General features: G+C 35.1%; 1 protein-coding gene across 8 annotated transcripts in view; it reads left to right on the top strand.

Moving 5' to 3' along the window:
• Nucleotides 1–6,827: 6,827 nt before the first annotated feature.
• Nucleotides 6,828–13,563, top strand: part of PTPN13 (protein tyrosine phosphatase non-receptor type 13) — a 186,119-nt gene continuing 179,383 nt past the window's right edge. For all 8 annotated transcript variants that reach the window (XM_032592941.1, XM_032592944.1, XM_032592946.1 and 5 more), the window contains exon 1: nt 6,828–6,942. In XM_032592941.1, the coding sequence (XP_032448832.1) occupies nt 6,828–6,942 (115 nt within the window). The remainder of the gene's footprint in view (nt 6,943–13,563) is intronic.

The following is a 13,563-nucleotide window of genomic DNA, read 5'->3' as shown; positions in this document are numbered from 1 at the left end:
TTTACAAATAAAGCTGCAATGAAGATTTGCATATAAGACTTCATATACATATGTGGTTTAATTTCTATTGGGTAAATACCTTGGAGTGGAATGACTAGACCATATGGTTGACTTAAATTTAATTTTTTAAGAAACTTTCACCAAATATTTTTCCAAAGGGTACCATTTTACATTCTCACTAGCCATTGTTCTAGTTCCTTGTCATCTTTGTCAATACTTAGTATAGACAGTCTTTTTCATTTTAGCCATTCTGATAACTATGTAACAATGTCTCATTGTTCTAATTTTCATTTTCCTAATGACTAATGATGTTGAGTATCTTTTCATATGCTTATTTGCCATCCGGATATTTTCATTGACAAAGTGTGTATTCAAATATCTTGCCAATTTTTTTTAAGTGGGATTGTTTCCCATTATTGACTTTTGACAATGCTTTATATATTCTGAATAAAAATCTTTTATCAGCTATGTGATCTGCAAATATTTCCCTTTAATTTGTGGCTTTTTTCCCCCATTCTTTTAGCAGTTCTTTTCAAGAAGTAGAGGTTTCAATTTTGATAGATTCTAATTTATCATTTTTTTTTCTTCTAAGGATCAAACATTTGATATTGTATTTAAGAAAACTTTATGGGGCGCCTGGGTGGCGCAGTCGGTTGAGCGTCCGACTTCAGCCAGGTCACGATCTCGCGGTCTGTGAGTTCGAGCCCCGCGTCGGGCTCTGGGCTGATGGCTCAGAGGCTGGAGCCTGTTTCCGATTCTGTGTCTCCCTCTCTCTCTGCCCCTCCCCCATTCATGCTCTGTCTCTCTCTGTCCCAAAAATAAATAAACGTTGAAAAAAATTAAAAAAAAAAAAAAAAAAAAAAGAAAACTTTATGTAACCCAGGATGATTTTCTGAGTTAATTGATTTTTTTTCCTAACTTTGAAAAAATGGCCTCTGGGGTATTATTGTATGCAAAAAAGATTATTAAAATTATTTTTAAATTTTTATTAAATTAAAAATTCTAAAACCTAGTTCTTAAGCTTCTAAGGTCAATTTAATTACTTTATTGTAGAAAAATTTAAGTCACTTTCAAGGAGTTATTTAATTGGGTATATAATTTTAAAACTTTGTTAATTAAACTTTTTTAAAAATTTTAAGCTTAATATTTTTAAATATTAAATATTAAATTAAAAAAATTTAAGTATTTCTGTTGTCTGACAAAAAAATCATCTTCCTGATTATTTAAATAAATCTGATGAATGAAAACTTACAAGTATGCTAAGATTAATTTCTTTTATATGTTCCAGTGGTATTTGATACATTTTAAAATACAAGTCTGAACTCATTTTCTCAATTACATTATTTAAATTGATATCAAAGACCAGATCTATTATTCTAATTGACCTATTTCTCCTAAATATTAGAAATACCTAAAATACCAAATATGTACAGATTCTTTAATTTTAAAAAAATACTATTATATGGGCTTGCATCTCTTAAACTTTTTATAAACTTCATTGTGAATCTTTTGGATCAAAAGATACTTATAATTTTGGAGGTTGCCTTCTCAACTCATTATGATTTCTTTTCTTTTCTTTTCTTTTCTTTTCTTTTCTTTTCTTTATGTTTATGTATTTATTTTGAGGGAGAGCTTGAGTGAGCAGGGGAAGGGCAGAGAGAGGGAGAGACAGAGAGAATCCCAAGCAGGCTCTGCACTGTCAGCACAGAGCTCGTCACAGGGCTCGATCCCATGAACTGTGAGATCATGACCTGAGCTGAAATCAAGAGTTAGATGCTTAACTGACTAAGCCACACAGGTGCCTCTCATTATTGTGTCTTAATGGCCAACGAAGTCCTTAGCTAGGATGGTGAGTAGATCTTTGCCCACACAAAGAGCTCTGTAGTGGCACACACAGAGCTCTATTTTATAGTTGTTTTGTTCTTAAAATAGGGTAATCTTGTAGCCCTATTTCCTTAGAATCAATTTAAACAAACCTAATTCATTAGTCTAACCCCAGACGGATTGTTACATGACTTGATTGGATTCAGTTAATCTGTTTACTATTTCAAGTTTTTTGGAAACACTTTTCTATGCTTCCTATTTTTGAGTGCCACAAATCCCTCAGGATTAAAATGACATCTGTTAGAATCCTTCTGTGGCTTTTCTGACTGGGCACAGTTTTAAGGTCATGACCTAATATTTGTGTTAACCAAAAACACAAAGATTCTGGTTATGTAATATAATTAATTTTTCTTATTTGAAAATCTTCCCTTAACCTTCATTATCATGTAGCCTACCACATTCAAGGAAACAAGTAAATAATACAGCTATGTTAATTGTAAAACAGAACCTCTTTGATGGTAAAATAATGCCAGTCATATATCTATACCCCAAGTTGTCTAGTACTGTGTCTAAAGGAAACAACTGAAGTTAATACACTTTTAAGAATTTTCATGACAAATTGTTTCCTTCATCTATTGGTTGACTTCAAGCTTTTTTTCCTCCACTTTTCCACTTTTTATTTATTTTTTATTTGCATTCTTCTTCTACTTCTGCATTTCTTTCATTCCCTTGTCTTCTTTCAAAAATTTTTTTTACATTTGTTATTTTATTTTTGAGAGAGAGACAGAGACAGAGACAGAGCACAAGTGGGGGAGGGGCAGAAAGAGAGGGAGACACAGAATCCGAAGCAGGCTCCAGGCTCCAAGCTATCAGCACAGAGCCTGATGCGGGGCTCAAACCCGCAAACTGTGAGATCATGACCTGAGCCGAAGTCAGTTGCTTAACCGACTGAGCCACCCAGTTGCCCCTCCCTTGTCTTCTTTCAGAGATAGTGATATGGAAAGCCATAGTAAAGGTGAATAAAAATAGAGAAAACTGATAAGGATAATGATGGCAATTATCAAACATGGTGATGGTAGATAATTTTAAATTATAGTGTTGTTTGATTTTTAGAAAGCTGTTTTAGCAATACATTAAGTTTTGAGATTGGATGATTTGAGGGGCGAGGCAGTTTTAAAAAGTCTTAAGCTTTTTTTCTAGCAAGCTGTAAATTAAAAATATCAAATCTATTTTGTTAGCTATATAATATTGCTTTCAAAAATAGTGTTCCTTCTATGTTTTGAAGTTCTAACGAGTTCCAGCTAGAGATGCATAGAGATCCTACTTCACTGAATAGACAAATACTTTCTAATAAAAATTAACAGGAGACTAATATATAATTCAGCCTGATTGAGTCAAACAACAGAAGTATAATCAGTAATCTTTATAAGACAAATCCAGCACTGAAAAATTCTGTTGTGTTCAGAAGTTACTTTTACTTTTTCATTTTCTTATAGGAAGTAATTATATATTTATTATGGTGATTTTCTTTCTTTTTTTTTAAATTTAAATTCTAGTTAGTTAACATACAGTACAATATTGGTTCCAGGAGTAGAATTCAGTGATTCATCACTTACATACAATACCCAGTGCTCATCACAGCATATGCCTTCCTTAGTGCCCATCACCCATCTAACCCATCTCCCACCACCTTCCTCCATCAACCTGTAGTTTGTTCTCTATCATTAAGAGTCTCTTGTGGTTTGTTTCTCTCTCTTCTAGCCCCGCCTTTCCCATATGTTCATCTGTTTTGTTTCTTAAGTTCCACATATGAGTGAAATTATATGGTATTTGTCTTTCTCTGATTGACTTATTTTGCTTAGCCTAATACATACTAGCTCCATCCACATCATTGCAAATGGCAAGATTTCATTCTTTTTGATGGCTGAGTACTATTCCATATTATATATATATATAAACACCACATCTTCTTTTTCATTTCATTAGTCAATGGACTTTAGGGCTCTCTCCATAGTTTGGCCATTATTGAAGAAAATAATTATGTTTTAAAAACCAATTTCTTTAAAACTAAGTATAAACCTGTATCTTAAGTTTTAGAACTTTGTATATGATACAGATCATTTGCTTTACAATGGAATGCATAAGGTGTAATCATAAGCAACTTATTTTGTCTCCTTCCTTCCTTCCTTCCTTCCTTTCATGAGGGAAGTTCTTCTCTTGCCTCTATGTAGAAATTCAGGTCCATAATTCTCTCCTTACAGTCACTTAAGAACTACAGTCACTCCAGTTGAAAATACAAGGTCAATTCCATCATTAAAAATGCCTAGTTAGTATATTAATCAACACTTCAGTCTTCATTCAAAGCTATTCCTTCCCATAGCTACAATTAGCTATAGGCGGGAGGCAATGTGCTTAGCTTCTTCTTTTGTTACTTATCTCCTCACGCACTTGCAAGTTGCTTTATCTGACCCAATTAGGATTTAAACTGGGGGAAGGAAGAAAGATAGAGAGGCAAATAATTTTTTTTGCCTGACTTGTAACTCATTTTGAACTTGATATGTGCTTAAGGCTAACTGTTTCTCTTATATGTACTTTAATGTGTTCTTCAGAGACCTTCACTGGAGCTGTACTTTCTGTGACACTTCAAAATATGATCCCTTCTACTAGCCAGTACCTAATTCTTCTTCTGCTTCCTTCTCCTTCTCCTGTCTTCCTACCCCCTCATCCTTCCTGTTCATCCCTCCTACCCCTCTCCCACCTTTCCCCTCCTGATGGTACTCTGGGAACCACAGGAGGTACTCTGAGTAGGATTACTTTTTTTAGACAGCTTTACTGAGATATAATTGACATACCATAAAATTTACCCTTTTAAAATTTACCTTCAGTGGTTTTTAGTATAGGTACAGAGTTGTGCAACCATTGCCACAACCTAAATTTCATAACATTTTCATCTGGGTAGAATTTTGTTAGCTCCAAGCTGTTTATACCCCACCCCAAATACAGCATGCTTCCTCACTCTGAGTCTTGTATGCTCTCTCCTCTCTGGCTGCTGTCTCAGAGTGACAGCCAAAACCTGTAGATTCCTGAAGTATCAGGCACCAGTCTATGGTGTCCTCCTTTTGGTGAACTCCCTAACACTGGGGAAGCGCTCCTGGGGGTTCCATTGAGGCCTCTTTTGCTGGCTAGATGTTAAACAAAGGCACCTTCCTGCATCCCTTCTACTTTGAGGGAGACATGAAAATCAGTACAACTATCTTCAAAGAAATTCCTCATATGTAATGTTCTCTGTACTCTTTATATATTATGTGTAGGCTTTAGAGCTATCTAACCAGTTCTCAGACATATTACTTTGGAAATTTGCTGCAGGGTTGACTTACTCACAAATCTTGTTGGGTATCTGATTCCTAATAGTATCTTGACGCATCTGTTGAAACTTCCAATTCAATACAGTATTTTACGTAGAAGATAATAACTCCTATCTCTTAGAAAGGAATGAAGCTTATTATTTTTTAAAAAATAAATATGCTGCCATTTAATAAAGTGAATATGAAACTGAGAGTTTTTTGGGGGAAGAGGTGTTTGAATAAATAATCACTTCTATACAAGCTAAGTAAAAATGACTTTGGCTTTTTCTAAGCAGTATCTTCTGTCTTCCCTTTTAACTACCACATTGTTGCACTTAAGTACACACCCCTCAAGGTAGACTCTAAGCATAAAATGCTATAGTAAATATTTGAAAAGAAAAGTAACAGGACAAGGCTGACCTCATTTGTAGCTGGAGTTGCTTTTTTTTCACTCTGGGTTAAAGTATCATAAATGTAATTTAAAAGAAAATATTAGCTATTCTTGTTAGTTGAGTAAACAAAATCAACTTTTCTCTAAAACAGCTGTTTTTTGTTGGTTAATTTTAAAATTTAATGGTTATAATTACAGAAAATAAGCATTTAACATTTTTCACTCCCTCTAGCTTCTTTGCTAAACCCATCTGCTTCTACCTACCAGTAGATACACATTATGCTCAAATTGGTTAGTTTGGATAGAAATCTTAGTGATCATTGTAAGGAATAATGTTCTTTTCAAGGAATGTCAATGTAGGACACTTTATATAGATGATATCGACTCCCCCCACCCCCTGCCTTCATAACGAAAATAGAATTATTGAACACCGTAGAAAACCTTAAAATTTATTAATATTATCACCCACTTAATTTAATGCCATTGAAAAAGATTGTCCCTACAAAAATGTCACCACAGAGTCAACCTCCTGATTTTTTATTAATTCAGCCTCTACAGAGTTAGATTACAAAGCATGTTTACAGGAATAACCCTTTTCCCTGCCATAGCCACCCCAAAATGGCAATGTTGTTACTATTATTATTACTCCCATGTCACGGATAGAAAACTGTGGTTAGAGGTGAAATGGTCTTTCCAGGGGCAAATGGTAAGTTGGCAGCAAAGTTGGGTCTGGAAGTAGTTAAGTCCATCAGTGAAAAATTTTATAGTTATACTGTATATATTGAAGATGTAGAAATCAATTAGTGAGTAGAAGAAATGTGTTCCATCTTATTTCAGCTTCATGCACCATGGCTGTAGGAGCTCTTCTTTACTCTTTTTTACCTGGGATGGATAGGATGAAGCCTGGAAGTATAATCTGAAAGGCCTTCAGTTCTGCTCTGATTTAATCATCCACATTTTGGTGCCTCCTGGTACCTTCAAGTCTCTCTCTTCTGCCATGAAATAGTCACCACCTATTTTCCAGTTCAGGCTCTGAAGCTGATCCTGTTGGGCTAGGGCAAGTAGTTATTTTCAGATTTTTTTCCCTCTAATTCTTTTATCCTCCATGGGTTTAAGCTGTAGGATTATGTTCAGATTAAAGGCCATATTGAGAAATTAGGTAGATAGGAACCTCAGTCTCTCATCACTGATGTAGAACTTTCACCACTACAAATGCAGTGCAAGTTGATGATATGTACCCCTTCTGTTTCCTTTGTTTCTTAGGTAATATGCATGTGTCACTAGCTGAGGCCCTGGAGGTTCGGGGTGGACCTCTGCAGGAGGAAGAAATATGGGCTGTATTAAATCAAAGTGCTGAAAGTCTCCAAGAATTATTCAGAAAAGGTAAGTTTTTTTTTGTTTTTCTGGGGTTTTTGTTTGTTTGTTTTTCTGTTTGTTTTTTTTTAATCAGGTAGCTGAAAAGGGCAAAGTATAGAAGGAATACTTCCCCTTATCTTTCTTTGGGCTAAAAAAAGCTCAGATATCCGAGCTTCAATATCTGAGAACATCTTCTATGTCCCTGATACTGTGCTAGGTGCTGAAAGTATAATGGTGATCAAAACCAAAAACATTCCCTGTCTGGAGCTTGTAATCCAGTGTAGAAAATAACTATTAGTAAAATACTTATATAAACAAATGTGAAAAATGGAACCATGACAACGGCTACAAAGGAGGGGATTCAGTGACTCTATGAAAACCCGTAATAGGTTTGACCTGGTCATGGGGAAGAAAAGGAAGGTTCCATGAATAAGTCATCTCTGAGCTAAGATCTGAAAGAAAACAAGTTAACCATATGAGAAGGAGGGGGAAAGGTTCCTGGCAAAGGGGATAATATGTGCATCCCTGTAACTCTAAATTGGGTTAATGTGGACCGAATAACTAACTAGTTTGTTGCTTCCCTGTAGAGACAGTCACCTGGTCCAAATGACTGTGTAGCATTTTGCAGCTAGAAAAGTTAGGGAGTCACTCTTTGTCCAAACACATTTAATACTATACTGAAAGTCTCCACGTGAAGACTTTGAAAATGGTGTTTGCCATCCATTCACTCCACATGGCCAACTCCTATTTAGAATAGTAAAGATACCAAGCTTCATCTAAAAGAAGAATTAAACTTTAAAATTGATTTGCATGATATAATCAGGCACAGTAAACATTAGAGAAATGGGGGCAGATTTGAGTGTATAGTAATTCTCAAAGTATGGTGTCTGGATGAGGAGCATCGGCATCACCTGAAGCTGGTTAGAAATGCAAATAATGCAGACCCACACTAGACCTACTGAATAAGAAACTCTAGGGGTAGAGCCCAGCAATTTGTGTTTAACAAGTCCTTAAGGATATTCTAAAACGTGTGTTAAAATTTGAGTCATTATACAGTGGAATTGCTAAAGACATGAGCCATGGGAACCTTTTGGAAGGTGTAGGGGTAACCGCTGATTGAGTGTAGGAAGGTCTAGAGAAGAAAGGAAGAATTTTGGGGACAGATGGTAAAGCTTTGTTATTGTTGCTATTATTTTCTAACCCTGGGACAGGGATTTAAAATAGTGTTACGGCCCACCTAATTCTGCTAGAACCTAGATGTTTGAAGATCTTTGATTAGAGTTAGGATTAATCTAAAGAAAATTTATTCATTTTCTCTAATGCCGCTTACCTAAAATCTAGCTATGTTAAGTAGACCTTGTTGTTTTGTTTGCTTCATTTTAATTTTGGGGAAAATTTGGAAGTATAGACACTCTGGAATATAGAGCGGTAACCATGCTCCATAGATGCTGTTGAAGGAAGGGTATGTTGGTGACATTCCTTAGTTAATTAACAAAAGTCAATTTAATATTTAAGAAACAGTTCTTGCTTGTGAGGTAGATCCTCTTACTCGCATGGAAGATCCCAATAAACAGAGGATGAGACTATTGCCCTTAAGGATTCATTCAGATCAGACAGATGCATGTGAAGAGTTTACTACTTCAAAACTGTGCCAAATGAGTGATTGGGATGATAAGTACTACAGATGTTCAAAGGAAGGAGAGATAATACCTTTTTTTATTATAGTAATGGCAGGATCACTGCCCTGTCCATGATTCATGCAATATAAAGCACCTTCCACACTGTGAATGCTTAAGAAGGAGTTTTCTTCTTTCAAATTTTGAAATGTTAATAAAGGTTTTAATGTCTGAATATAAAGTACTTGTAATTAAGATACAATTATTGCATAACATATTGGCACATTACAGAGAAGAGACTTACTGGATGTGTTATAAAATTAATTGTGAGGCAGTTATATTTTAAACACTGTTCAGTGGGGGCTGGTTACCATAGGGCCTTCAGTTCAATTCACAGGGTAACATCAGTAATAGAAATTGCATTTGGCTTCTTTGGCAGTCTGGGAATTGCCAACTATTATATTTGCCAACTGGGAAATTTGTACTTCTTTGGAGGAAATTTATGCTTATTTGACTTAGTGTATCTGAAATCTCTGTAGTTTTTCATTCCTCGTTTTGATAGCACAATGTCTTTTTGGCACAAGTTCATCACCTGTTATAACAAATTGAAATAAAATAATTATTAGTTTGCTTATTTTGTGAATGAATGGTGTTGGTCTTGGTTTTCTATTAGACACCCTTATGAATATAAAACTAAGAATGGTGGAGGGTGGAAGCAAGTAAAATACAATGGTCTTTAAGAAGTTTGTTTTTCTAAAATGTATTTTCTCGGTTTTATCTTTCTGTGTCTATTACGTAAACCTTAGTTTTGGCTCTTTTGGCGGTTTTTCTTCTTGAACTTGTATATTGCTCCTATGTCATTTTCAGTATGTAAGTGCAAGTTTGCATTCTTATGAATACAAGGCTGGAAATAAACATTTCTGCTGGGGGATTATTGAACACAAATCAAGAAAATGTTGTTTCTTCATCTTTTTGAGCCTCTTAGCAATTTAAGTCTTTTGCTTTTTTTAAAACGAAATTTTTGTGGCTGTTATTCAAGAATAACGATATCTAAGCATGACCTTATTGAAAGACACCATATGTAAATGAGTTTCTCTTCAGAGAAGGAAAAATGTAAAACTTTATTATTATAATGTGCAATCTATGTTGACTATTTCTTAAAATTTTTTGAGATTTTTTTTGTGGCCTTGCATATGGTCTATTTTGTAAAAATATTCTGTGGGAATTTGAAAAGAATATATATTTTCTATTTCTAGGATACAAATTAAGTTGGTTAATATTCATGGTTTTAAATTTTTTCTGTAACCATAGTTAACTTTTTTCTGTTTGAGTTTATTTTTATTTATTTTGAGAGAGACAGAGTGTGCGCCCACGCAAGCCCAGGAGGGGCAGAGAGAGAAGGAGACAGAATCTTAAGCAGACTCCATGCTGTCAGCGCAGAGCCTGACACAGGGCTCAGACTCACAAACCGTGAGATCATGACCTGAGCCAAAGTCAAGAGTCGGCCACTTAACTGACTCAGACACCCAGGCGCTCCCATAATTACTTAAAAAAAAATTTTTTTTTTACATTTATTTATTTTTGAGAGACAGAGAGACAGAGCATGAGCAGGGGATGGGCAGAGAGAGAGAGACACACACACAGAATCTGAAGCAGGCTCCAGGCTCCGAGCTGTCAGCACAGAGCCCAACGTGGGGCTTGAACCCACAAACCGTGAGACCTGAGCTGAAGTCGGACACTTAACCGACTGAGCTACCCAGGCGCCCCTCCCATAATTACTTTTTATACTTAATCTGTCAAATTCATAGAAATAGTTAAAATCTCCCATTATAGTAATGTCTATGCCTATCTTCTTACTACTGCCAACATGTGTTTTCATGTTATTTTGTATGGTACATATAATGGCTAATGACTAATTTAAATGGACTGAATATTTTATCAATATAAAATAAGGCTTTTTTTCCCCTTTTTACTACTTATTGACTGAAATTCTATCTGGTCTGCTCTTAATATTGGTACATCTTCCTTTTCCTCACCATTTACCTAGTATATCTTTTTTCCTTCTTTATTTTCAGACTGTCTGTATTGCAATTTAGGTATCACTTATAAATAGTAGACAGCTAGATTTTATACTTTTTTTGCTATTTTTTTTTAATTTTTTTTTTCAACATTTATTTATTTTTGGGACAGAGAGAGACAGAGCATGAACGGGGGAGGGGCAGAGAGAGAGGGAGACACAGAATCGGAAACAGGCTCCAGGCTCTGAGCCATCAGCCCAGAGCCTGACGCGGGGCTCGAACTCCTGGACCGCGAGATCGTGACCTGGCTGAAGTCGAACGCTTAACCGACTGCGCCACCCAGGCGCCCCTTTTTGCTATTTTTTAATTAGGAAATTAAATGTGGCCAGTGAAATGAAAGTTCTGGAAGAATTTCATTAAGGGTCCTTCCATACTATGACTTTCTACTTGTGTGCTTCTCAGTCCACTTTATAAATTGATTGGGAGGCATAGCTAATGCCAGAAAATAGATATACGTTTAAGATTTTAGCTTTTATATCATGGATGAACTCATGCGAGACTCAGTGGTCCTAGATAATGAAAAAACAATTCCATTCTCATGTGCATTCTAGATAATCTTTAGAACTGAAATTATTGCTGCCTTGGAAAATTTAGTTTACAATTTTATTAGTTCCCCAAGACTGTGATTTTTTATTCTTAGTTATGGAACTGTTGCTCTTTGAAGAAACCAGATGTTTTGAATCTAAGGGATTTCGAAGTATTAGGGTGGATGATTGGTTGTTGCTAAAGTTGCTGCTTCATGACTAATCAGAGGAAAAGAGACAATCTTCCTTTATGAATCAAGGATATAAATCCCTTTATATGTAGTCATTTCTGGTTCCCTATTTATTAAGTAATAATTAGTGAAATTAGTAAATTAGTTACAAAGATAATAAAATAAAGCATTTTGATAAAGTGCTAAAAAACAAACATTCACTGTCTAAATAAAAACATTCAAAGAGTTACCAGCAAGTATCCTTAGAAAATTAAGAAGACTATGTTATATTTCATATTCTTTTTGGGAAACAAATCTGAATAAGGTTGCAGAGAGCAGGGCATATAGACTCCTTTGGCTCTATTTCATGTAAACACTTGCTTATTATATGCATGAGTGAAAATACATTACAACAGATATCTGGGACAAATATCAAATAAACTTCTCTGTTCTTATTGAAAAGTGTTTAAAAATTAGAGTTTTGGAATACCTTTTTAAAAAAGTCTTATTAGAGGGGCGCCTGGGTGGCGCAGTCGGTTAAGCGTCCGACTTCAGCCAGGTCACGATCTCGCGGTCCGTGAATTCGAGCCCCGCGTCAGGCTCTGGGCTGATGGCTCGGAGCCTGGAGCCTGTTTCCGATTCTGTGTCTCCCTCTCTCTCTGCCCCTCCCCCGTTCATGCTCTGTCTCTCTCTGTCCCAAAAATAAATAAAAACGTTGAAAAAAAAATAAAAAAAAAAAAGTCTTATTAGAGAATTGCCTATTATTTTATTATCAAAATTAAGTGAAATATTAGGTTTGTTATTTTTTGTTGTTGTTCTGTGGAATTGCTTTCATGAATAAATACTTTCAGGGAAATTTTCTTGCTACTAAAAATGAAAAATAACATACCAGAAACATATAAACTTAGAACCACGCATACATATGTTTTTTAATTTATGGAATCAAACTCTTTGAGCTGGAAAGATCTTAACCCATTTCACCTAATCATTTTTAGAGATAATGAAATAAGGCCCAGTTTAAATGACTTGTAAGAATATTGGCAGAGCAGAAATAATATAACTATTTTAAAATAAGTCATTGTGAGCAGTACCTATTTAAAGCCATAAAATTAATTCATGTATACATGACAGTAAAGTTTTAAAATTGATAACTTTCCTATGAGCATATCAACAGGATGTTTAGAGAAATAATATTAGATGACAAAAGTGGCATCACTTCAGATTCTACACATTTTAAAAGAATAATAAGGGAAAGTTATGACCAAAGGTATTGAAAAAATTGAAATGGAAATTGAAATTCAGTGCTGGAATTGAAATGCACACCTTATAGATAAAGAAGATGTATATATGTACAATGAAATATTACTCAGTCATCAGAAAGAATGAAATCTAGCCATTTGTAAGAAGTGGATGGAGCTGGTGTGTATTACACTGAGGTAAATAAGTCACAGAAAGACAAACACCAATGATTTCATTAATGGGTGGAATTTAAGAAACAAAACAGAAGAACATATGGGAAGGGAGGAAAAAAGAGAGAGGGAAACAAACCATAAGAGACAGTTATGTTGGAGAACAAACTGAGGGTTGATGGAGGGAGATGAGTGGGAGAAGGGCTGGATGGGTAGTGGATATTAAGGAGGGTACTTTTAATGAGCACTGGGTGTTGTGTGTAAGTGATTACTCAAACCAATAATGCACTGTATGCTAACTAACTAGAAATTAAATAACAATTTGAAAAGAAAAAAAATCACAATGGTATTGGATAGATCCATAGCAACATTGAATGCCATATCACAATGGAGTGATGTCTTCAAATTACTGAGGAAGCATTCTTTCCAAGCCAAATCATCAATCAAATGTAAGTATCAAATAAAGACATTTGCAAACATACAGTGTCTCAAAAAATGTACCTTCTATACACCATTTTTTAAAGAAGCTATTACAAAACAAAGGAACAAACAAATAAACAAAAATGGAAGACCCTGGGTTGAAGGTGCATGATATATGCACAGCCGAGAAGTGAAAGTAAATCCTGGGCTGATAGCTGTTCAAAAATCCTAGAACATGTCTAATTTAAACAGCAGGAGAAAAGAAGCCTCCATTAAGATGTCTTTCAGGGAAAAAGAACTATTAATCATTTTCAGAGAGGTTTAACAATTCTTTGGAGGGTATAGGAAGGGCAATGAAAATGAAGCAAATGACTACTAATCAGCCTTCTAAAGATATTTGATTTATTAATTTGTGTATGCATATTGCTTTC

Source organism: Lynx canadensis, chromosome B1 (assembly GCF_007474595.2).
Source record: "Lynx canadensis isolate LIC74 chromosome B1, mLynCan4.pri.v2, whole genome shotgun sequence".
NCBI classification, from domain to species: domain Eukaryota; kingdom Metazoa; phylum Chordata; class Mammalia; order Carnivora; family Felidae; genus Lynx; species Lynx canadensis.
The sequence above is the reverse complement of the archived record's forward strand: the minus strand, read 5'-3'. Positions and strand labels throughout refer to the sequence as shown.